This window comes from Hemiscyllium ocellatum, chromosome 2, assembly GCF_020745735.1.
Source record: "Hemiscyllium ocellatum isolate sHemOce1 chromosome 2, sHemOce1.pat.X.cur, whole genome shotgun sequence".
NCBI lineage: Eukaryota > Metazoa > Chordata > Chondrichthyes > Orectolobiformes > Hemiscylliidae > Hemiscyllium > Hemiscyllium ocellatum.
In genome coordinates, this window is record NC_083402.1 from 71,542,824 (window position 1) to 71,568,663 (window position 25,840).

Below are 25,840 nucleotides of genomic sequence, written 5' to 3' on the forward strand. Positions count from 1 at the left end.
CTAATTTGTTAACCTTTTATCAATCTCCTCTTCCTTTTCTTTTGTTTCAACTTTAGTGTTTTGATTTGGTGCAACTTGTACTTCATGATTCATAATAATGATTCTTTCAGACTGTTTGGTTGGAAAGATATAGAGTTGCTTGGCTTGTCTATACAGGTTGAAGGTACTTTGCAGAATGCACTGTACTAAAACTGTTTCCAAAGACGGCAACATTTTGTGTTTTAATGGCAGTATAAAGACAGATTGTGTTGCTGGTTCATTGCTGACCACATAAACTCAATTTGCTATCTACAATTGCTGAGATGTTCATGAGCATTTTGAAAATATATCTGATGAAATGATCACCAACAGTATCACACAATTAGTGTGGGCAGATCATCTGTGATAAAATCATTGGCTTTTGAATTTTTCTTCTTGTGTCATTCAGAAATAACACAGTGCTATATTGGATCTTTGTGAAGTTTCTTTTTAGAAAGTGTTATCCTTTTTAATGTCTGTATTTCTTATAATCTATCAGAATATCACAGTGAAGAAGGTATGAAATGACATTTTAAAATGCACAAAATTCTGCTGGTGGCCCTTCAGTGGTGTGTTAATTGGATGCACGTGGCAAAACAGCACTGAACCACATCACATCTTAGAAGAGTGATGCAGACTGTAAGGCTTTTGCTTCTATCTCAATCATACCACTACTATGGGCTAGACCCCTCCTCCCCCCAAACGTATGTAATGGAGATGGCTTAGACCCTAATATTAGTACTTTTTTAAAAGGCACGTTCAAGGCACTGTGTTCCACATATGATTTGATTGATACACTGCTCAGCTTTAAACAAAACTTTGTCCTTGCGACACAGTTAAAATACAACAAAAAGAAGAATTGGCATAACTTTGTTCTATTGAAATTCTTAACAAAATAATGCATTATTTAACTACGAATCATCAATTATTCCAATGTAGTCAGCATTCCCTAAAAACCCACCCCTTCAGTAAAAATGCAATTCAGCAAAATAGTTTCACAGTTATTACTGTCATGTGTGGCCTCTTTCCAGTCCAGATAAAAGAATCAATCTGACCCTTTTGATTTTTAAGAGGAAACCTTGTTGTTGGTGGAAGACTTGCCTCTAGCAGCAGAGAACTCAATCTTTCAGCTTAGCAGCCAGCAAATGCCGACTCAACTAAGTGAAAGCAAAAACTAAAGCCTTTCCTGGGTCTGTGAGAGCTCTGACCCTGAATGCTCATGATTCTTTTGTCTTAATAAAAAAAATGACCAAAGCTGTTTACCACTACCTGTCTGAAGGCGATGTTTTGGCACCACTGTAACAACACCCCCTCTGCAAGAGAAACAGGACAGTACACATCTCTTAGACACATAGTATCGTTATACCACCACTTAGGAATTTTAAAAAAGTATTTATATGTGAATCATATAGTTGATCCTGCATTGACACTGCTCATGTTCATCTACGGCTGAATCCACACTGATATAAGATATTTTCAATTGAATAAACTTGACAATATTTGATTTTTGGATTCCTTCCAAGATATTGAGGGATGGATGTCACCTATTAATACAAATCACATCTCTAGCAAAGATGTACATACTTCCTTTTGTCACCTTTCACAGAAACCAAAATGACTAATGAAATAGCTGTTTAACTAGTTCATAAACACTGTTGTAGGCATTTTCTGAAGTGCACAGTTGTGCATTTTTAGAACATTCTGATACATCATTTTCACTCACGGAATTGTTACACACGCATTTATTTCACCTTTGTCTATCTAGTTGATGATGTGGGAGAAACATTAACAAAATGATTATGGAAGCATGATTGATTTTATAAGACACATTTTATAAGATTATGTTCCAGAAAAGCTCATTGAATATTCCTGAAACTTTGTGTAATCTGCTTAACTATCTGAATGCAGACTGTGCAGCAGCCTTTAATGTGAACTGATAATCGTTACAAGTAACTAGGAGAATGTTACAGTTGAACAAGTTGAAACCTTACCAAGGATTATGAGTAGCTTTTTGAATGAAGTGCTTATTCTGTTTTAAATACGTAGACTTACAACTTTTGACAGTTTGCTCGTGCATGACCTTAATGAAAAATGTCTTGCTCACAATATACACAGTAATTGTTTTTGACTGTAATGGAGAGGGAGTGATGACAGGATTCTTGCTAACTAGGTAACTTCTGACACATGCTTTATTAAAGAGATTTGCAAAAATAGTACAACATGTGGCATGTTCTAGGATCTTAGAGTTATGCAGCCTAGAAACATAACCTTTGGTCCAACTCGTCCATGCTGGTCAGACATCCTAAACTCGATCTAGTCCCATTTACCATATCCCTCTAAACCCTTCCTATTCACGTACCCATCCAGATGTCTTTTAAATATTGTAATTGTACCCACCTCCACCACTTCCTGTGGCAGTACATGCCATGCATGCAATACCGTCTGAGGAAAACGTTACCCCTTGGGTTACTCTTAGATCGTTCCCCTCTCACCTATACCCTCTATGTTTTAGATTCTCCTGCACGGTGATAAAGATGTTGGCTATTCATCCTATCTATGCCACAGTATTTTGCTTTCCTTAATACCACATCATTTGTGGTATATTCAAGGCTATGATAGATTGCTGATCCCTCAAGGAATTAAGGGATAATGCGAAGGTGATGGTAAAATGAAGTCTAAACAGAAGACTACTCATGCCTCCACTTGTATTTACGGGACTGATTCCTGGGATGGCAGGAGTGGCATATGAAGAGAGACTGGATCAGTTAGGACTATATTCACTGTTATTTAGAAGAATGAAGTAGGGTCTTGTAGAAACCTATAAAATTCTAATAGGACTAGATAGGACAAACACAGGAAGAATGCTCCGTTTTCAAGTTACGTCCACAGTTTCTTCAGATTGAAGCCTAAATCTCCACAATGACAGAGAGCCTCTTTATTGCTGTGAAAAACTTGCCAGAGGCTGCTGTAGGCATGGCTGCGGGTGGCCAGTATCCATGGAGATGCCCTGAAATGTTGGTAACCCGTACCCAACACTGAGGGCCTTTGAAGCATGAGATGAGATGAAATCACCAGGCACCCGCACAAACTTTCTTGTCAAGAAATTTCCATATCTAGCTTCTTTGGTGTGCTTGGCAAGATAGAAGATTGAATATTAATTCAACACGTTGTGCCATTAATAAGATATTTAATGAGCTATAATCCCTCGTGATTATCAATATTATCATGATGTAAGGAGAAATTCACTTTGCCATTCGACAGATTTATAATAGATGCAGCAAGTTGCTCCGATGTTGGGATTGGCCTCACCAGTCATCTTGTATGATTTTGAGACAAATTTTATCAAAGCCCATGCCATTCTGCTCAAGGTCTCCTAATGACTGATGTTAAACTAACTGGCTGATAGTTGCCAGTTTGTTGTTGTCTTCCATTTTTGAATAAGGGTGTTATGTTAGCAGTTTTCTAATCTTTTAGGTCTTTTTCAGAAATTAAGGATTCTCAGAAGATTACTATCAGTGCATCAATAATCTCTGAGGCTATTTCCTTTAATATCTGAGGATACAACTCTCAGCTACACAGGAAATATCAGCCTTTACCCCATAAGTTTCCCAAGAACTTTTTCTCGAGAAACAGTTTTCTATTTATTTCCTCCCATCTTTTTAAGAACATGAACACATAAGAACTAGAAGCAGGAGAAGACAATTCAGCCCCTCATTCCTGTCCTGCCATTCAATACATTCATGGCTGATCTCATGTCGATCTCATCTTCACTTTCCTGCCAGCTCACCATAACCCTTCCACCTGTTAATAATTTTTAAAAATCTGTCTACCTTCACCTTAAGTTTTCTTAATGTCCCAGCATCTACTGCACTTTGGGGTAATGATTTCCAAAGATTCGTGACTATCTGAATGGTATAATTTCACCTCATCTCTGTTTTCCATCTGCTAAAGCTATGACATTTTATCACCTGATGTAGCATTTTTGGAATGCTATTAAAACCCCTTCCCGTGTAGACTAATGCAAAGTACTTAGTTAACTCCCAAGGGTGTTAAGAATGGACAATAAATGCTGGCCTAGCAAGCGACACCCTCATCCATGAATGAATAATTGAAAAAAATCATTACTGTAAAATGTGAACAGTTCTGGTACCAACACTGACCCCTGCGGAACTCCCCTAGTCACTAACTGCCATCCTGGAAAAGACTCCTTTATCCCCACTCGCTGCTTTCTGTCAGTCAGCCAATCCCTATCCAAGCCAGTACCTTACCCCTAATACCATGGGTTCTTGTCTTATTTTGCAATCTCCCGTGCAGCACCCTGTCAAAGTCTTTCTGGAAATCCAAATAGATCACATCCACTGCTTTCCTTTGTCTAACTTTCTTGTTACATCTTCAAAGAATTCGAACAGATTTGTCCGGCATGATCTCTCCTTAACAAACCTATTTGCCATGTACCTCTAAGTACCCCACAATTTTATTCTTAATAATATGTTCCAAAATCTTTATGATGACTGAGGTCAGGATAACCGTCCTATAATTTCTGCTTCCATCCTTCATTAAACAGAGCTGATACATTAGCCATTATCCAGTCTTCTGGGATCCTCCCTGACTCCAGTAATTCCTGAAAGATCACCACCATAGCCTCCACTGCAGAAAGCCACAGCGCAGAGGGATTTGGGAATCTTTGTACATAAGTCACCTAAATGTCCAACTTCAACGGCAATAGGGAATGGAAAAAGAATGTTAGTGTTTATTTTAAAGGGAATGGTAAATATAAATAAGCAAATAAGGTAAATTGCTAAAACTATACAGGATGCTAATAATGCAGATGGAATACTCTAAGCAGTTTTACTCCACTTTTCTAAGGATATCTATACTGGCATTGAGGCAGTCCAGAGAAGGTTCATTGAGTTGATCCAGTTTTATAGAGACATTTTCTTATAAGGATGGGTTGAGCAATTTGAGCCTTTATTGATTTGAGTCTATAATTATAAGAGGACACCAAGCAAAACATAGAAGATTCTTCAGAGGTTTGACAGGATAGATGTGGAAGGGTTGTTTCCCTTTCATGTGAGAGTCTAGGACTAGGGGACATAGTCTCCAAGTAAGGAGCTACCCTTTTAAGGAGGAATTTCTTTTCTCTGCTGCTTAATCTGTGGAACTCATTATCTCAGAGGGTTGTTGAGGCTGGGTCATTAAGTATAGTCAAGGCTCAGACAAAGCGATCTCTAGATAAGGGAATCAAGGGTTATGGGGAAAGGGCAAGAAAGTGAAATTGAGGATTATAGGATTGATCTTATTGGATGGTGGAGCAGACTTGATTGATTGAATGGTTTATTTCTGCCCATATGTCTTATGTGGACTTACGATCTTCAGTATAGTATTGAGAAAATGCTGAACTGTTGGAGGTGCTGTCATACTGATGAGGCATTAAACCACTGTGTCATTGCCTTTTCTAACAGTATTGCATTGAAGATGAGTGAGGGAGATCCTGAATGAACAGGATTGTGGAGTTGAGAGTGCCTTTCAGGTTCTTTCAAGGATTCTAAACTAGCCTTCAATATTTGGAGAGCAGAAATGGCTGTTTGTAAAATCTGCCAGATGGGGAGTGATACCTGCCTGAAAAAAAAAGACCTTCTACAAAGACTTTGCAAAACCAGTAAACTATGAGATTCACTTGAACAAAGGATTCCCACCTTTACTTTACTCCTTCGAGTTAAAGTCTGTCTAAGCGAGTGGGTTTTGAAAATGGACCATACTTTTCATTTATAAATGGTTTCCGACTGGGTGTCCTCTTTCATTAAACACAGATAATTGACAATGCAGATACAGCAATTAATTAAGAGGGTGAATAGAATGTTGATCTTTATTTCGGGATAAGTAGGGAACTCTTACTGTAACAATAGGGTATCGGTGAGACTGTACTGAGAGTATTGTGTAGAGATTTGGTCTCTTTGTTTAAGAAGGGTTTTACTTGCATTGGATACAATTCAGAGGAACTTAACTAGATTGATTTGTTGGATGAAGGATTTCTTTTATAAGGAAAAGTTGAGCTCATGCACTAATACTCAGTGAAGTTTAGGAAAATGAGAGGTAATCTAATTGAAACATCTTTGATACTGATGATCTGATGAAAGTGATTGACTTGGATTGTTGGCTCCTTTTCACTTTCTGGGTGCTGCCTGAACTGCTGAATCTTTCCAGTTTATGTTTTGTTCTTGTTTCGGATTTCCAGCATCTGCAGTATTTTGCTTTTGTATAATTCTGAGTGCTGCTGATAGGATAGATGCTGAGGGGTGCCCATAGCCAAGGACATAATTTATGAAAAAAAATGGGTCTTCCAACTGGATTGAGAGGAGAAATGCTTTTCTTCAGGAGGTCATTAATCTTTGGAATTCTTTTCCACAGAGTGTGATCTGGGTCATTGAATATATCAAAGACTAATTAGACTGATTTTCCATCAACAAGGTTATGGATAAAAAGTGAAGTTGAGGCTACAGCATGATTTCAGTAAATAGTGGAACAAGCTCAAGGGGTCAACACCTGTTCCTGTTTCTTGGTCCTTACTTCCTGAAGAAACAATTGCTCAGAGTAATTATTTTTAGCTATTAATTTTGTTCTTTGCTTGGTTACAATAATATTTGTACACATGTGGTTAACTATTTAATTTTATATATCAGTCTGTATATTTGGAAATGTTTCCATTGTGTGACAGTTATCCATACTGGCAGCAGCATTCTTAGAAAACCTTTTGTTGGGTCTTCAATTTGCTAAGCTTTATGAAAAACAGATGGCAGAACTTCCCTGGAGAATTATAAGAAGTGAAACACAATGTCTAGCAATTGCCGTTTGCGGATAGAGACCCAGTACACAGTGTAATATGAATAGTTTATTAGGGTTCAGTGTTCTCAGCCAGTCAAAACAGTTGTAAACCTTGATACAAACATGATAGATAGTTTCTACTGGAGTCAATTTGAAATGTTAACTCCAAGTATTTGCTTCAAGATCTTGGTTTGAGGAATTTCCATGGTTACCTTTTGAAGATTTGAGACTTTTTTTTAGTTGTTAAGTGTAATTAAATTGAATAGGGTTCGTCATGAGTAAAGTAATAAAGTCTACAAAAGGAACAGTTTGATGAGCTGATGTTGTGCTGACCTTTTATCCAACTCTAAGATCAAACTAATTGACATACCCTTCAATTTTCTATCATCCATATGCCCTATCCAAGAGTCGCTTAAATGTCTAATGTATCTGACCCGACTATCATTACTGGCATTGCATTCCACACATCATCACTCTGTGTAAAGAACCTACCTCTGACATCTCCCCTAAACCTTCCTCAAATCACCTTTAAAATTATGCCCCCTTGTGATAGCTATTTCTGTCCTGGGAAAAGGTGTCTGACTATTCGCTCTATCTATGCCTCTCATCACCTTGTACACCTCTATCAAGTCGCATCTCACCCTTCTTCACTTCAATGACAAAAGTCCTAGCTCCCTCAATCTTTCTTCATAAGACATGCCCTATAGTCCAGGCAGTATCCTGGTAAATTTCTTCTGTACCCTCTCGAAAGCTTTCACATTCCTCTTATAATGAGATGACCAGAACTGAACACAATATCCCGAGTGTGTATAACCAGGGCTCTATAGAGCTGTAGCATAACCTCATGGCTCTTAAACTCAATCCCCCAGCTAATAATAGCCAGCACACCATATGCTTTCTTAACAACCCTATCAACTTGGGTGGCAACCTTGAATGAACTATTGACATGGACCCCAAGATCCCTCTGTACCTCCACACTGCCAAGAATCCTGCCTTTAAACCTGTAATCTGCATTCAAATTGACCTTCCAAAATGAATCACTTCACACTTTTCCAGGATGAATTCCATCTGCCACTTACCAACCCAGTTCTGCATCCTGTCCGTGTCCCGTTGCAACCTACAACAGCCCTCTACACTATCCACCACTCCATCAACCTTCGTGTCATCAGCAAACTTGCTAACCCACCCTTCCACTTCTTCATTCAAGTCATTTATAAAAATCACAAAGAGCAGAAGTCCTAGAGCCGATCCCTGCGGCACACCATTGTCACTAGGCTGAATACTATCCATCTACCAACACCTTCTGTCTTCTATGGGCCAGCTAATTCCGTTTCCAGACAGCCAGATTTCCCTGTATTCCATGCCACTTTACTTTCTGAATGAGCCTATTTTGGGGAACCTTATCAAACCTTTATTAAAATCCACGTACGCAACATCCATTGCTCTACCTTCAGCAATGTGTTTTGTCACATCCACAAAGAATTCACTAAGGCTTGTGAGATATGACTTGCCCCTCACAAAGCCATGCTGACTATCTCTAATCAAACTATGGTTTTCCAAGTAATCATAACCTGTGTCTCAGAATCCTCTCCAATAATTTGCTTACTACAGACGTAACACTGACTGGTCTATAATTCCCAGGATTCAAGGGAATAACATTTGCCACTCTCCAATCATCTGGCACCACTCCATTGGATAGTGAGGGATGGAAAGATCATTACCAAAGATGCAGCAATCTCTTCCCTCATTTCATAGTGTAGAAACAGACCATGTGACCCAACAAGTCACACCAACCCTCTGAAGAGTATCCCTCCCAGACTCATTCCCCTGCCTCTCTTACTCTACATTTACCCCAATTCACCTAACCTGCACATCTTTGGTCTGAGGACCCAGAGGAAACTTATGCAGACATAGGGAGAATGTGCAAACTCCACAGAGACAGTTTGCCCGAGGCTGGAATCAAACCCAGGATCCTGGTGCTGTGAGGCAGCAGTGCTAACCACTGAGCCAGTGTATAAGCTTGGATATATTCCTTCTGGCCCAGGGGACATATCTTTCCTTATGTTTTTTTCAAATTTTTCAGCACACCTTCCTTCTTAACATCAACCTATTCGAGTGTATCAACCTGTTTCACGCTGTCCTCGCAAACGACAAGGTCCCTCTCAATAGTGAATACTACAGCAAATTATTCATTTAAGGACATTCCCTGCTTCCTCTGACTCCAGGCACAGGCTCCCTGCACTATCCCTGATTGGCCCTACCCTCACTCTGGCCATCCTTTTGTTCCTCATAAATGAACAATGCCTTTGACACAGTTTTATTTATTTGTGCCAAGCAACCTCAGCAAGTTGTTCAGTTCAATAGTAGAATTTTTTCAGAGATCCAGACCTGAAACTGGCATGGAACTCCAAGTGGAACCCATTTTCTCCCTGAATAAGGTGAATATGTTTCCCTTCTCTCTGCTTATTGGCCACGGGGGCAGTCACAACCTGGAACCAAGAACATTCCAGTGTGAGAGTATTCTACCTGGCACAGTTTGATAAAGAATGCCTGAAAAGCAGGAGGAACAAGCTGACATCTGGTCTACAATCCCTATTATTAACTATTTAACCACCCCTCTAGTCCTTTTGATAGGGTTCTTTGCAGAATTTGTAGGCTAGAGTGTGCGTATATGTGTGAGAATATTTATGCTTTTGCTCAACATGCAAATCTTTAGTTGCATGCCACAAGTGACCTTAAAAGCCCGATAAGCCATTTGCTGTGCACATGTGATTACTTGCTCGAATTTGTTCCTAATACCATATTAAAGTCAAGAATAATGCATGCAGGTTACACGGACTGGGTGAGCCTTAAATTGAAGTGACAACCTGATGCAGCTCAGACAAAACCTAAAATGAATGTTCGACAGCAAAGGCAGCATGAGCTATGTATTCCCACCACAATGGACAAAATCATTGTTCTACTGCCCTCCCACATCCACCTGGGAATGGTGATGAACATTAAACAACTAATGGAAGAAAATTCCATGAAAGTTCACAATCTTCAATATAGCAGAACCTAGCCCAGTGAACACCATATAGAATCAAGAAATGACTGAAGGCATTGGATACATCAAAAGCTGTGGACACAGATTCCAACTCAGGTATAATGCTGAAGACTTGTGCTCTAAAATTAACCATACCTTCAGTCAAGTTTCTCCAAATAGCTGCAACACTGGCATATACGTCCTTATGACCTGACCCACCTGTCAATCTTGCTTCCCACCTATCCACTCCACCCTCCTCTCTGACCTATTACCATTACCCTCACCTCCATCCACCTCTTGCACTCTCAGCTACCTTCTCCTCATCTCCAACCCCCTCCCATTTGTCTCTCCACCCTCAAGGCTCCCAGCCTCATTCCTAATGAAGGGCTCCAGTCTGAAACGTTGATTCTCCTGCACCTCGGATGCTGCCTGACCTGCTGTGCTTTTTCAGCACCACACTCTATAAGCTGCTTTCAGCACAACCAACTCATTTTCAGTTACTTATAGCCCCCACTTAACAGCTCCTCTTCCTCCTTGGTTTACTACCATCTATCATCATGCCAAACTGTCTTTCTCTGTTTTTCTCTCTGGATTCCGCCTCCACCCATCCATATACTAGTTTGAAAACACCTCATCTCATCTGATTTCAGTAACTGAGCAGACTCAGGCCCAGTTAGTACTTGAATGGGAGACCGCCTGGGAATACCAGGTGCAATACACTTTATAATAGACCCTCTAGTGTCCCTACCCTGGACCAAGAGGCCCAGGTTCAAGTCCCACCTGCTCCAGATGTATATAATAACTTCTCTGAACAAGTTGATTGGAAAACTAAGTTAATTTTTTTCCAATCCCATTCTTTGATACCTGTTGTGGTTCTGCTCGCCGAGCTGTAAGTTTTTGCTGCAAACGTTTCGTTCCCTGGCTAGGGAACATCATCAGTGCGGTGGGAGCCTCATGTGAAGCGCTGCTTTGATGTTTCTTCCGGTATTTATATTGGTTTGTTCTTGCCACTTCCGGGTGTCAGTTTCAGCTGCAGTGATTTGTATCTGGGGTCCAGGTCGATGTGTCTGTTGATGGATGTTCTTGCCGTTTCCGGGTGTCAGTTTCAGCTGTAGTGGTTTGTATATGGTGTCCAGGTCAATGTGTCTATTGATGGAGTTTGGGGATGAATGCCATGCTTCTAGGAATTCTCTGGCTGTTCTCTGTCTGGCTTGTCCTATGATAGTGGTGTTTTCCCAGTCAAATTCATGTTGCTGGTTGTCTGAGTGTATGGCTACTAGAGATAGCTGGTCGTGTCGTTTTGTGGCTAGCTGATGTTCGTGGATGCGGATTGTTAGCTGTCTTCCTGTTTGTCCTATATAGTGTTTTGTGCAGTCCTTGCATGGTATTTTGTAAACTACGTTAGTTTGGCTCATGCTGGGTATTGGGTCCTTTGTTCTAGTGAGTTGTTGTCTGAGCGTGGATGTTGGCTTGTGTGCTGTTATGAGTCCTAAGGGTCGCAGTAGTCTGGCTGTCAGTTCTGATACACTCCTGACGTATGGTAGAGTGGCTAGTCCTTTTGGTTGTGGCATGTCCTCGTTCCGTGGTCTATCTCTTAGGCATCTGGTGATAAAGTTGCGTGGGTATCCGTTTTTGGTGAATACCTTGTATAGATGTTCCTCTTCCTCTTTTCGCAGTTCTGGTGTACTGCAGTGTGTTGTGGCCCTTTTGAATAGTGTCCTGATGCAGCTTCGTTTGTGTGTGTTGGGGTGGTTACTTTCATAGTTTAAGACTTGGTCTGTGTGTGTTGGTTTCCTGTGTACCCTTGTGGTGAATTCTCCGTTGGGTGTTCTCTCTACTAACACGTCTAGGAATGGGAGTTGGCTATCCTTTTCTTCTTCTCGTGTGAATCGGATTCCTGTGAGTGTGGCATTGATGATTCTGTGTGTTTTTTCTATATCTGTGTTTTTGATGATTACAAAGGTGTCATCAACATATCTGATCCAGAGTTTGGGTTGGATTTGTGATATGGCTGTATGTTCTAATCTTTGCATATGAGTCCCGAGATTGGTGATCCCATGGGTGTTCCGTTGATTTGTTCGTATATCTGATTGTTGAATGTAAAGTGTGTGGTGAGGCACAGGTCCAGTAGTTTAAGTATGCCGTCCTTGTTGATAGGTTCGGCCTCCTGTGTTCTGTTATGTATGTCCAGTAGGTTGGCTATTGTTTCTCTGGGCATTCATCCCCAAACTCCATCAATAGACACATCGACCTGGACCCCAGATACAAATCACTGCAGCTGAAACTGACACCCGGAAGCGGCAAGAACAAACCAATATAAATACCGGAAGAAACATCAAAGCAGCGCTTCACACGAGGCTCCCACCGCACTGATGATGTTCCCTAGCCAGGGAACGAAACGTTTGCAGCAAAAACTTACAGCTCGGCGTGCAGAACCACAACAACGGATACCCGAGCTACAAATCTTCAATCAGATTTTAAACTCTTTGATACCTGTGTATGTACCACCTTTTCTTAGCTACTATAAGTTCTGAAGAAGGGTAATCAAATCTTAGACACTAACTTTGCTTTCTTTGCATAGATCATGCTAGACTCTTTGAGTTTCTCCAGCAATTTCTGATTTTTGTTTCTGGTCCTTATTTTTATTCTCCATATCCTGACTTGCCGTTTTTTCACCGTTGCTGAATCAAAATTCTAAAACAGCCAAGCTTCAGATCATAGACAGTCATGTTTGAAAACAGTAGCCAACTGCCACTTTATACTAGAGATGGTATTATTTTCCTTTCATAATTATTGTAGAAGATGTTGTTAGACCTCTCCTGGAGTATTGCATACAGATTGGGCCCTACATTATAAGAAAGGTGTGAATGCACGTGCTGGAGAGAGTGCAGAAGTGATTTAAAAGCATGGTTCTAGGAATGAGAAATTTGTTATGAGGACAGATTAAAGCAATTGTTTACCAGGGAGAAGTATAAAAGCACACCATCTACTTTGTAGGATTCAAATACTGAATATGGAGTGAATTCATTGTGCTGTATTCCCTTAAAGTAATTTTACAATGTTGTCTTGCACAGAACATTGAACATAGAATGTTACAGTGCAGTACAGGCCATTCAGCATTTGATGTTGCACCAATCTGTGAAATTAATCTGATGTTCCAGTATTATCCATCTGTATTTCCAATGCCCATTTAAATGCCCTTAACATTGGTGAGTTTACTACTGTTGCAGGCAAACTGTTTCATGCCCCAACTACTCTGAGTAAACAATTTACCTTAATATTTGTCCTAAATCTATCACCCCTCAATTTAAAGCTATGTCCCCTCGTGCTAACCATCACCATCTGAGGAAAAAGGCTCTCGCTGTCCACCCTATCTAACCTCTGATTATCTTATATGTCTCGATTAAGTCACCTCTCAACATTCTTCTCTCCAATGAAAACAGCCTCAGTTCCCTCACCCTTTCCTAGTAAGACCTTCCTTCCATACCAGGCAACACCCTAGTGAATATGCTCTGAATCTTTCCAAAGCTTCCACATCCTTCCAATAATGTGGTGATCAGAACTGCACACAATACTCCAGGTGCGGCCACACCAGTGTCTTGTACAGCTGAAGCATGAACTCGTGGCTCCGAAACTCAATCCCCCTACCAATAAATGTCAACACACCATATGCCTTCTTAACAACCCAATCAACCTGGGTGGCAACTTTCAGGGATTTATGCACCTGGACACAGAGATCTCTCTGTTCATCTATACTGCCAAGAATTTTACTCAGTACTCTCATTCCTGTTATTTCTTCCAAAGTGAACTACCTCACACTTTTCCACATTAAACTCCATTTGCCACTTCTGCCCAGCTCTGCATATTATCTCTGTCCCTCTGTAACCCCTAACATCCTTCAGCACTATCCACAACTCTGCCTACCTTAGTGTCATCTGCAAATTTACTAACCCATCCTTCTATGCCCATCTACAGATCATTTATAAAAATGACAAACAGCAGTGGCCCCAAAACAGACTTTTGTGACACACCGCTGGTAACTGAGCTCCAGGATAAACATTTCCCATCAACCATAACCCTCTGTCTTCTTTCAGCTAGCCAATTTCTGATCCAAGCTGCTAAATCATCTTCAATCCCGAAACTCTGTATTTTGTGCAATAGCCTACTGTGTGGAACCTTCTCAAACACCTTGCTGAAGTCCATACCCACCACATCAATCTGTTTTGTCACCTTCTCAAAGAAAACAGTGTTGACACAATTCACAAAACCGTGTTGACTATCCCTAATCAAATTATTCCTTTCCAGATGATTATAAATCCTATCTCTTATAAACTTTTCCAACATCTTACCCACAACCGAAGTAAGGCTCACAGGTCTATAATTACCAGGGTTGTCCCGACTCCCGTTCTTAAACAAGAGAACAGCACTTGCAATCCTTTTGTCTTCTTCTGGCACTACTCCAGTTGACAGTGATGACATAAAGATCGAAGCCAAAGACTCTGCAATCTCCTCCCTGGCTTCCCAGAGAATTCGAGGATAAATCCCATCCGGCCCAGGGGTCTTGTCTATTTTCAGACCTTTCAAAATTCCTAAAACCTTCTCTTTGTCAACCTCAATCCATGTAATCCAGTAGCCTATATCTCCGTGTTCTCACTAACATTGCCCTTTTCCAATGTAAATACTGACAAAAAGTATTTGTTAAGTCCTAACTGTATGTCCTTAGATTCCACATAAAACTTCTCAGTACTATCTTTGATTGGCCCTAATCTTACTCTCGTCATTTTTTTATTCTTGGTATACCTCTAAAAGGCCTTAGGGTTTTCCTTGATCCTATGCTCCAACAACTCATGTCCCCTCCTGGCTCTTCTTAGCCCTCTCTTTAGATCTTTTCTGGCTAACTTATATAACCCTCAAGCCCCCTAAACTGCGCCTTCACACCTCATCCTGACATAACTTGCCTTGTTCCTCTTGACAAGATCTTCAACTGCTTTACTAAACCATGGCTCCCTCTCTTGACAACTACCTCCCTGCCTGATAGGTATATATTTATCAAGGACCCGCTGTAGCTGTTCCTTGAATAAGCTCCACAGTTCAAGTGTGCCCATCCCCTGCAGTTCCCTTCCCCATCTTATGCATCTTAAATCTTGCTTAATCGCATTATAATTGCCAGAACTTACAAGTTATGCTACACTGCTATATCAACTTCGAGAAACACATGTATGATTTAACTTAGTTAGTTCTTGTCCTTTCATCATAACTAACCATAAATTTCAGTAATTTCTTTGAACTTGATGAGGGTTGCTGAGACTGGCTCGAACAAAACCAACTCTTTTGAGTCTAGGAGAACAAACATTATATTCTTAGAATTGGACAGATTGGCCTTTTCGATCATACTATTGCTATGATACAAGCAAGTATTCATCACTCGATGGTTTTATCTAATGCCATTAAAGAAGTAGTTCTCAAGAGTTCAAGTTAAAAGAACTGTTATTGTTTTGGCACAAAAAAACCAATGAGATTTATGTATGCCAGGGGAATGTAGGGCAACAAAAATTGTATTCGTGTGATTTTCACTTTTTGTCTTTTCTTATTACTGAATCTTCAAATAATGCCACATGCATCACAGTGGGTGAGACCTTCAAAGTCTGGATGGTTGCTGCTGCTACTGTTAGTTCAAATGCAAGAGCACCATGGTGATAAGTTTTCATTCTGCTCATACAGCCCTAACCATTCAGTACCCGGCTACAGTTAGTAATACGTGTAACTCCACAGCTGAGATCTCCAGCTAAAACTCTTAATTGAATTCCCTTGGTATTTGATATAATGAATAATGTTCTGTAACATCAGACTCCTTCAGTTCCATTACTGTGTTTTTTCAGCCCTTTAGTTTCAAATGCAGATATAATTGTAAAGACAGAAAATTTCTTAGAAGTGTATATGGTTACATCAAAATTATAAAATGCACTGCTTGGCACAATTATCAGCGCTTGTACTTATAAAAAATTCATCATTACTGGTTTCCTGCAGTAATGAGATTATTTTATATTCAGTATCCTTTCTTCAGAAGAAAACAAACTTCACTTATATTGTGTGCCATGATAAGAGCTACTTCATAATTTGTAGATAAATTCACATCTGTTTGGTTCATATTACTTCATATTCTGATCAGTTTTCTTTCTCTGATACATTGCAAGCAGAAGCTTTTCATCCAAGATGAATTAACTTTACAAGTTCTTCAGTCCTTACAAGAGACAATGTGTAAATTATCAACGGAAAAACCAAGGATTTCTGTCTTTTGTTATCTTCAAGAAATGTTAAGTAATTCTTGCAATACAGCAGGCCCTGATGAGGGTGTGTTTGAGATGGGGGAGGGGCAGGAATATGACAGAAGGACCATATGCACAAAGACATAATGATATAACTGATAATCCTCTTTAATATTCATATGTGACACCCTCGTTATCGTTTTTTTTACTGTGACTCCATCTTCACATAGGTATTAATTTGTCACTGAAAACCTTAGCTTGGGCTTTACAGGTGAGTACAATTTTCCCTTATGTATGGAAGCAATATCTGTTTACCGATGTCTTAGTGGAAAATGACTGAGCTTCTCCAGCTGTTGGTAGTTTCCTACACTATTTGGACTTCTACCATCATTCAACTGTTAAAAAATTCTAGTTGGACTTATCTCTGTATAACTAAGAAAGAATTCTGAAATTCAGTGTTATTAAATTGCATTGATTTGTAGTTTTCAGAATTACATGTCTGTTGTCTGTCTACAGTATTTATATAGAAGTGCAATCAAATAAGGTTTTTAAGTGAAAGATAGTGATGTGGCCAGTGGTTTTTGCTGCATTTAACAAAAAACTGTAAGTGTTTCAATTAAACTGACGGTTTCATGAAGTTTTTTTTGTCTTCACTTTAATCTGTTTATCGCAGCACAACTTAAAAAAAACTCCATGTTATTTGCATTCTACTTTGAATTTGAGTGCAATAAGATCTTTTTCCACTAATTCCACTTATTAGCATAAATACTGCCTGTGTAATGTTTCTGCAACACACTGTCTGTAATTTATAGCCACTGAAATGTACTTTTATTTCTAGCCAGTATTTTATATTGAAAATGTGTTATTGCCACCTGGTGGCAAAACATAAAAGATTTTATGAGCTGTTAGCAGGTTTTGATCTTATTAAAGATGTAATGGAATATATCTATTTTGATGTGTAATTTTAAGGTTTTTGTTCAGTTTTGTCTTTCAGTTTTGATCTGCCAAACAATTGCAAACAGATCGACATTTATATGCGAACTTCATTCACCCTGCAGCATTGTTGTCAACACATCTATACACTCCTGACAGTAAGATATTTTTCATTTACTGTGTATGTGTGACCAGAACTAGTGCAAAAGTGGTTTTTTTCCACAATTGTGCTTTTTAGGCTGTGGACTAGGTTATGGGAATGCTGAACTTTGTGCGCTGAGACAATTGCTAGAACGTCTGTGCTCTCAAAAATCACCATATCGAATCAATTTGAGAGCTCTACCCTTGTAGCAAATAACTTTGCTGGTATTTTTCAATATTTCTAGTGTGGGGTCAGTATGGATTAGTTAAACCAAAGGATCTGTTTCCATGCTGTATGCTATGACATGAAATCACCTTTGAATCTATTTTTTTTCATCACCTCCTTATTCAGTTCTTTCCTGATGGAGTCACTTGTGTTGGGGTATGATTTCATTGATGCTGGTGACTCACTAATATTTGGGATAGTGAGTCTGGACACTGACTGTCAGCTGAGTACTTAATCATGTGGAAGGGATCATAGGTGAGTCTGAGCCTATGCTGACCATGTGAATTTCCAATAGGTATTGTTGGGTACAAATCATCTCTTATTTTCCTCTCTTTAAACTGGGCTGTATGTGGCTAATTTAACATTATCACCATTTGGTTGACCATCGATCAAATGTAGGACTTTCCTATAGCACATGATTAACTTTTTTGATGTACTCATGTACTGAACCAATGATAGAGTATGTGCATTCTGAGTAAATTCTGAGTAATGACAAGTGTTTGCATTAATCTATTTAATCCTAAGGAATTCCCTAAGAAGGGGCTAGCATATAACAATGGTAATGCACCTAGGCAAAGTGAGGATAATATCAGTGAAAACATAATTGTCTTTTATTTCTGTCAATTAAAACCCAGAGTTTGATACTTCATTTAGTTACTGTGCCATGTATTCTCCCCATAGTGGAGCCACTAAATCAGAATTTTACATGTTTTTATGGTGGAGGAAACTAATGCCATCCCAATAATAACAGGGAATGCAGAGGTTATAAAAAGGGAGGAACTCAGAACAATCATCATCACTAGGAAAAGGTACTCCGATTGAAGGCAAAGTCCCTAGGGTCTGATGGTGTATATACTAGGGTCCTGAAGAAAATGACAGTAGAGACAGTGGATCCACTGGCTATAACATTCCAAAATTCCCTGGATGTGTGAAAAGTTCCAGTGGATTGGAAAATGCAAATATAACAAATAATTCAAAAATGGAGACAGGCAAAACTAGTAAACTATAAACTAGTTAGTTTAACATCTGTCATTGGGAAATTGTTAGAATCCATTCCTAAGCAAGTAATAACAGGACATTTGGAAAGTCAAAATGAGGTTCATCAGTATTGTGGTATGAAGGGTAAATCACGTTTGACTTATTCACTGTCCTTCAAAGGTGAAACAAACAAAATTGATATTGGGGATCTTGTAACTGTAGTATATCTGGACTTCCAGAAGGGATTTTATGAAGTGCTGCACCAAAGGTTAATATACAAGATAAGATCATATGGGGTTAGGGCTAATATATTCGCTTGGATAGAATATTGGCTAACCAGTAGAAAACAGAGTCCTTTTCTGGTTGGCACGATGGACCTAGTGGGCTGCCACAAGGTTTAGCACTCAGACCCCAACTACTTATACTCTATATTAATGGTGTGGTTATAGGGATAGAAGGTACTATAGCCAAATTTGCAGGTGACACTATAATAGGTAGGAAAGTAAGCAATAAAGAAATAAGAAATTTGTTGTAGTTGTGGGTATGTTTGCCAAGCTGGGAAGTTGATTTGCAGATGTTTCGTCCCCTGTCAAGCATCTTCAGTGCTTATCGGGCAAGCCCTTCATCAGGAATGAGGCTGGGAGCCTCAGGGTGGAGAGATGAATGGAAAGGGGGGGGGGGGGTGGTTGGAGCTGGGGGCAGGATACTCCAAGTAGAGTCTCATATATAGATTCAAATCCTTATGGATATTAATTGTAGCATATTTCTAGGAATCCTCAACTAACCACAATTGCAAGTATGTATGGCTCATGTCCAGCTTTGTGAATAACAGCCCACCTGCCAGTTTTGTGTATACATCCTTTTTGCGAGAGATTAGATATTTATCCAACTTCGATAAATGGTTTATATTTGTTTAAAACCCCCACACAGGTGAACCGACCTGTCAGGCTTCATATTCGGTATGACCAATGCTGGCCGTTCCACAAACACGACGGTCCTTCACTTTCCAGCCTTCTGATTTCTGCCACTGCATTTGCTGTAAGGCAAATGGCATTAGGCAAGTGTTGCAGAATCGTGGAAGTGCTTCCTGGTCGACATGCAAGGAAGCCTTGGCTCCTTTGATAGTCCCTAGACCATCCTGAAAAACTTTCAGGTATTAATTAGGACTTCACACAGCCAGCCATTTTCTAACTGAAGAATATTGAGCCAATCAAGGAGAATTTTTCTCAACCAGTTTTGCCCCATCAAGCTTAGGCCTGAGCCTTTTACTATAATCAGTGGTAATCGAACCATCTGCTTTTCATACGGGACCCGAATCAAAGTTGTACCCTTAGTCTGTAAAGGTTCCTCAGTATAGATTCTCAGTCTTACCAAGTTCTTGCACAAATGTAAGGGTTGGAGTCCAGAGCAAAGTTTCTTAAAGACTGCTTTTGCAACGGCTGCATATAGGTTTTGGCTTCCATTAGAACCGAGTGACCATTTAACCAGATGTTTATTTTGATTGGCTCTGATTTGGATGTTGCTAAGCAATTTAACTGATGTAGATAGACTTTTCAGGGTGTGCACACTCTTGGATCACAATCTATGAGTTCTCTTACTCAATCTAGTGGGACACATAAGTCCTGATGAACGGCTTATGCCCAAAACGTCAATTTTCCTGCTCCTCGAATGCTGCCTGATTGGCTGTGCTTTTCCAGCACCACACTTTCAACTTTTGCTGTCTTGAGTCTGCATACCAGCAGCAATTATAATGGCTTGCCGGCCTGAATCCTGAAGAAAATGTTAACCATTTAGCCAAGGCTTCACTTTGTTTGGTGTTTTGTTGTGGTCTGACCTAGCGTCCCTCTGTCCAGGAAATGTCCTGACTGAGGCTAAGCAATTGCCTTCACTCAAATGATCATAGAATCATGCAGCACATAAACAGACCCTTCAGTTCAATCAGTCAATGCTGAACATAATCCCAAAATAAACTAATCCCACCTGCCTGCCCTGGCCCATATCTCTTCAAACGTTTTCTATTCATGTACTTATTCAGATGTCTTTTAAACATTGTAACTGTGCCCACATCCTCCACTTCCTTAGGAAGTTCATTGCACATGCAAACCATTCTCTGTGTAAACAATGTGCCCCCATGGTCTTTTTTTTATATTGTTCTCTTCTCACCTTAAAAATATGCCTCCTAATCTTGAAATCCCCCATCCTGAGGAAAAGACAGCTACCACTAACCCTATCTATGCCCCTCATGATTTTATAACATTCTATACCATCAGTTCTCAACCTCCTAAACTCCAGTGAAAAAGGTCTCAGCCTGTCTTCATAAATCAAACCTTCCATATTCAGCAACATTCTGGTAAATCTCTTCTAAACCCTATCCAGCGTAATGATCTCCTTCCTATAACTGGTGTTCTGCACGCTCAGTCCAGCTGGCGAGGGTGTCCACATATCGGAATCCCCTGCAACTCATATGCTCCACAATGCCACACCTTCCAGTTGTAGTGCCTTCAGCTGGGAGGCGCTTTTGCATGGTTATGTCATTAATCTCGCATACCAAATGGCCTCATGAAGCTAAAGTAAAGTCACATGTGCCTGCCAGTCATCTTAATCTAGTCAAAAATCCCAGTAAGGATTCCCCTGGTTCTCAAATTGTCAAGTAAAACTGAGAGTATCTCAGAAGTAGATGGGTCTTGGAGTCATAATATTCCTAAATTAAATCCATCAATTCTTGAAAGGTTTTAGTATCTGTTGCCTCCGGAAAGTTAGGCTCATAGTAACTGAAAAACTTACAAGCTCACATATTGTCAGGAGAATTACTCATTGCTTTTTATCTGCCCAATGTCATTTGCTTGGAAAAAATAATGTATTCTTTTCACATACTGGGCCCAGTCTTCGATGGCAAGATTGAACAAGTCAAGCTTCCCAAATAACAGTATGATGCCAGAAATGCTTACCCCCACTCAAAGATGACTATTGCAAGTGAATTTCTTCAGGACCTTGCTTTTCTCTCGTCGCCAAGTCACCCTTTATTTACATGAGGCGAGTCGGTAAAACTGATTTAGCTCCCTCAGAGTTAGCTGTCCGAGTGAACAGGATATCTGCTGCTCCTGTTTACATCCATCAGCCGGGCCTCCCTGACTGGGCCAGATTAACAGCCCTAATCAGGGAACTCATATTCTGTGGACCACCTGCTGACCCCATTATAATTAATATGGTGGCTGCTCTCCATGTTAGAATCTGTGGGAGATACAAGAAAATATCATGAGAACCAAACTTAGACTGCAGAAGTGTCTGTGGTGCTGAAGCTTCATTATGCAGTTGAGTCTTTTGGTGTCAGAAGGGAAGGAATGCATGATATTCTTTTCCTCAACAGACCGCAAAAACTTTTTGCCCTCTTTCGGAATGTTAATTGCTCCTTTTCTGACTAGCACTTCCATGCCATCCTTGTGATATCCAAATCTCACCTTCATGACAGTCATACTCTGGAGATTGAGCTTTCTTCCTATTGTCAGGTCTCTTCTCTCACATTGTTAGCCCTTTTCTCCAGCAAAGAAAAGAACAGAGAGATATGTTGAATAGTTGTCAATATAACTAGGGCAGGGGCTATTCTGACAGGTCAGTAAGTGCCCTGGGCATGCATTCCTGATAAGGTCAGGAGCAGTGGGCACCATCAGTTTCCTCAGCTGGAGACTCTGCTGCAGGTTGAATACTCAGAGGCCTGTCGTGAAGGCCTGACATTGTACTAACCTTCCCAGAGTGAAGACAATCAGTGAACCCTTTCCCGCACTGGACTCCGTTCCTATGGAGCTCAGTTTTGCTGTTGGTGGTCTCAGCCAATGCAGCCGTAGCAGCTTAGAAACATAAAGCACAGAACAATACAGTACAGGAACAGGCCCTTCGGCCCATATGTCTGCACAATCCAAACAATCGCATCTGTCTGTACATGGTCCATATTCCTCTATTCCCTGCTTATTCGTGTGTTTATCTAAATGCCTGTTAAACATTGCTATTGTATCTGCTTGTACAATCTCCCCGGCAATGTGTTTCAGCATCATAGTCATAGTCACAGTTCTATAGCACTGAAAAAGGCCCTTTGGCCCATTGAGTCTGTGCTGGTCAAAATAAAACACCTAACTATTTGAATCGTATTTTCCAGCATTTGCCCCGTAACCGTGAATGTTTTGGCAATGCAAGTGCACATCAACGTACTTCCTAAATGTTCTGAGGGTTTCTGTCTCCATTACACTTATAGGCAGTGAGTTCCAGATTCCACCACCTTCCATCCCTCCTCTCCAACAGGAGTTATGGAAGGACCTCAATATTGGCTTCAGATAACTTAGGGGTTGGCCCCCTGCCTATCTTCCTCAATTCCTGGTGCTTGCATGTCCTCCAGAAAATAGCACTCACAGTAGCATTGCTGTAATGTATTTAGAAAGGGCCCTACTACTTCAATCCTGCTTCTATTCCCATACAAGCAGCCTCTGATTGGCTGGAGGGCTGGATGGCCAATTTGCAGCCCTCCTTTGGAAAACAGTAAACTGCAAATGTCCACCACCTCCTCTCCGCACTCCCCAAAATGATGCTGTTGTGTGTTTCCTGACCCCAGCAGGCAAGTGCTTCCCAGAGGATGGTGAACCCTTGGAATTGGAATTTTTTTGTTGACCTCAGAGAGCTGTGGAATTTGAGTTTATTGCCTGCATTCAAAACTAGTCACAATTTTAACTTACAAGGACATTCAAGATTAGAAAGTCCTGCCGTGATATACTGAATGCGATCAAGCTTTGCTCCTGTTTCTTGAATGTTAGGTTTGAAATTCATGAAAGCAATAATAATTTCATTAGTTACTTACATGTTGAATTAATTGGTGAGAGAAAAGGTTAAGAGCAAAAACAGCTCCAGGAATAACTACATGCTTCCCTTTTAATAGCTCACCAGCTGGGTGCAAACACTTTCCAGGACTCATCAAACTTTCCATTCTGCAGTTGCTTTAATTCCAAAGGTTCTTTTCAGATTTTATTTTAATCACCATCCTCTTGCAGAAATCTAAACTTCATTTGCTTACAAAGAAAGTACAACTTTATCGTATTCATCTTTCTGTTGGTATAGATGTTATTTACATTAGTTTTTACCTCACAAATCAGGAAAGATGGAAAATTACTGTTGCATTGGTGATGTCATTGGAGTAAAAGTGTGAAATAATAATGCTGAAACAGTGAGAGATTAGGAATTAAGAAGGAATTGACAGGTATATAGAGAAAACATTTTTCCACTGACTCAGAATTGCAGGAAAAGGGATTGTAAACTTGAAAAGTAAACACTGATTTGAAGACAGGAAATAATAAACACTTCTCCGTGAAAAAGGTGGGAGATATGTGGAACTCTTACCCTTAAACAAAAGAACAGATTTGTGTTCAATAAGTAATTATAAATCTCTGATTGTTATGAGATTGGTGTTAGTCGTAAGTATTAGGAGATGTGAAGCCATGGCAGGCAGTGAGAATTATGATCGAAATCATCTATGATCTTCAGAAATTTACAAGTTACTTTCAGACAGCCAATGGACCTGTAACTCAGAGGATATCATGCAGTTAGTGGTGTGCATGTACGCTGGTCTGTCAGTCTGCCTACACTGTAGTTTTATAGGTGGCACAGGAGGTATTGCTGATCTACCAGCCCATGGTCCTTTAAGTCAGCAATAAATGCCCAATGAAGAGCCAAATCCCACCTTTGCTTACAAATCAAAGGATGACAAGAGAGATCTCTGCACAACATGTAGTCAAACAGGTCTGTCTTGTTGGTTGCCAGATAGTGAAAAAGATATTGGACATGTTGGGGGTGGTTGGGAGGTGAGGCTGGTCTTTCTCCTGTGCCAATTGGACCAATTTCCCATAGTAACTCCACTGCCTCATGTCCTTTCTGGTCTGTGCCCCATCCATATAGCTGGTCTTGCTAACATGGTTGCAATCACCTTCCTGATTGACCTTGGTTTGGGATTGTTGATAATTCCTCAACCTGTCTGGCCTCCTGCAATACCAGCAATAACCACCAAACAAACATGGTGCAGAACTGACAGCTTGTAATTGGCTGATAGTCCTATGAGGCAGGACTTTCTCATGGATGGAATGCCTACTTCGTACTGATCAACAGACTATTGTCCAAAAAAATTAAGCAAGCAGGTTGAGTAGAGATGGTATTGCACTGGACGATTACACAACGGTGTGGGGAGCCAACCGTCAGTCATCAGACCATTAAATGATAGAATAAACTCAGGGACTGATTGGCCTATTGCTGTTTTTGTGTCACTGTGTTCAAATCCCACTATGCCATTTCGAGAGTTCAAATTAAGTACTTTGGAAATCTAATCTGGGAAATATAAAATCAGTACCAGTGAGAGTGACCATAAAGCTATCAGATTGTTCTAAAAACTGCCTGGTTCATTAGTGGACTTTAGAGAAAGAAACATGTTGTCCTTAGTCTGACTGCTTTGTATAGAACTCCATATACCAAAATTACTCTTTGAGTAGATCTTCCAACTGTCCTGTAGCAAATTATCTAGCAAGAAGCTTAGTTGTTTCACGCCATTACTGATGGTTTAAGTAGGGCAACAAACACTTTGTAGAATATAATACAATTATACAATGCAATTCAATACAGCACAGGAATAGGCCCTTTGGCCCATCAAGCCTGCACTGATTCTATTCCTCATTTAGACCCGCTACTTATTGCCCGTGTGCTATTTCTGTTTCTCTGCCTTCCATTCATGTGACTATCAAGATACACCTTAAACATCAGCAACATTTTGGCTTCCACTACCACCACCGGCAGTGCATTCCAGGCATCCACCACCATTTGTGTAAAAACAATTTCCCCACACTTCTTCTCTAAACTTTCCCCTTCTGACCTTGAACTTGTGCCCTCTTATAGTTGAACTTTCCACCTCGGGAAAAAGCCTCTGACTATGCCTCATCATTTTGTAAACTTTCACCTGGTCCCCCCTCAGCCTCCAAGGGAAAAGAATCCAAGTTTGTCCAACCTCTCCTCATAATAAAACCCTCCAGACCAGGAAAGATCCTGGTGAACCTTCTTTACACCTTCTCCAAAGCATTCCTGATTCCTGATGAAGGCCTTATGCCTGAAACATTGATTCTCCTGCTCCTCAGATGTTGCCTGACCTGCTGTGCTTTTCCAGCACCACACTCTCGATCACCTTCCCCAAAGCATCCACATCCTTTTCGGTCGGGTTGCAACCAGAACTGCATGCAATATTCTACATGTGACCTAACTAATGTTTTACATAGTTGTAACATAACTTGTCAACTTTAATATTTGGTGCCTTGGCCAATGAAGGCAAGGGTGCTGTATGCCTTCTTGACCACCTCATCCAGCAATGTTACCGCTTTCATGGTCAGGATTTTCTGTACGCCCAGATCCCTCTGT

General features: G+C 40.3%; 1 protein-coding gene across 4 annotated transcripts in view; it reads left to right on the plus strand.

Annotated features, from left to right (window-relative positions):
* Nucleotides 1–25,840, plus strand: part of LOC132827858 (tumor necrosis factor alpha-induced protein 8) — a 138,022-nt gene that overhangs the window by 66,453 nt on the left and 45,729 nt on the right. For 3 of the 4 annotated variants that reach the window (XM_060844630.1, XM_060844623.1, XM_060844639.1), the window contains one exon: nucleotides 17,113–17,222. The exons of the other annotated variant lie outside the window; for it this stretch is intronic. In XM_060844630.1, the coding sequence (XP_060700613.1) occupies nucleotide 17,222 (1 nt within the window). In that variant the 5' untranslated portion in view covers nucleotides 17,113–17,221. The remainder of the gene's footprint in view (nucleotides 1–17,112; nucleotides 17,223–25,840) is intronic. 4 annotated transcript variants of the gene reach the window in all.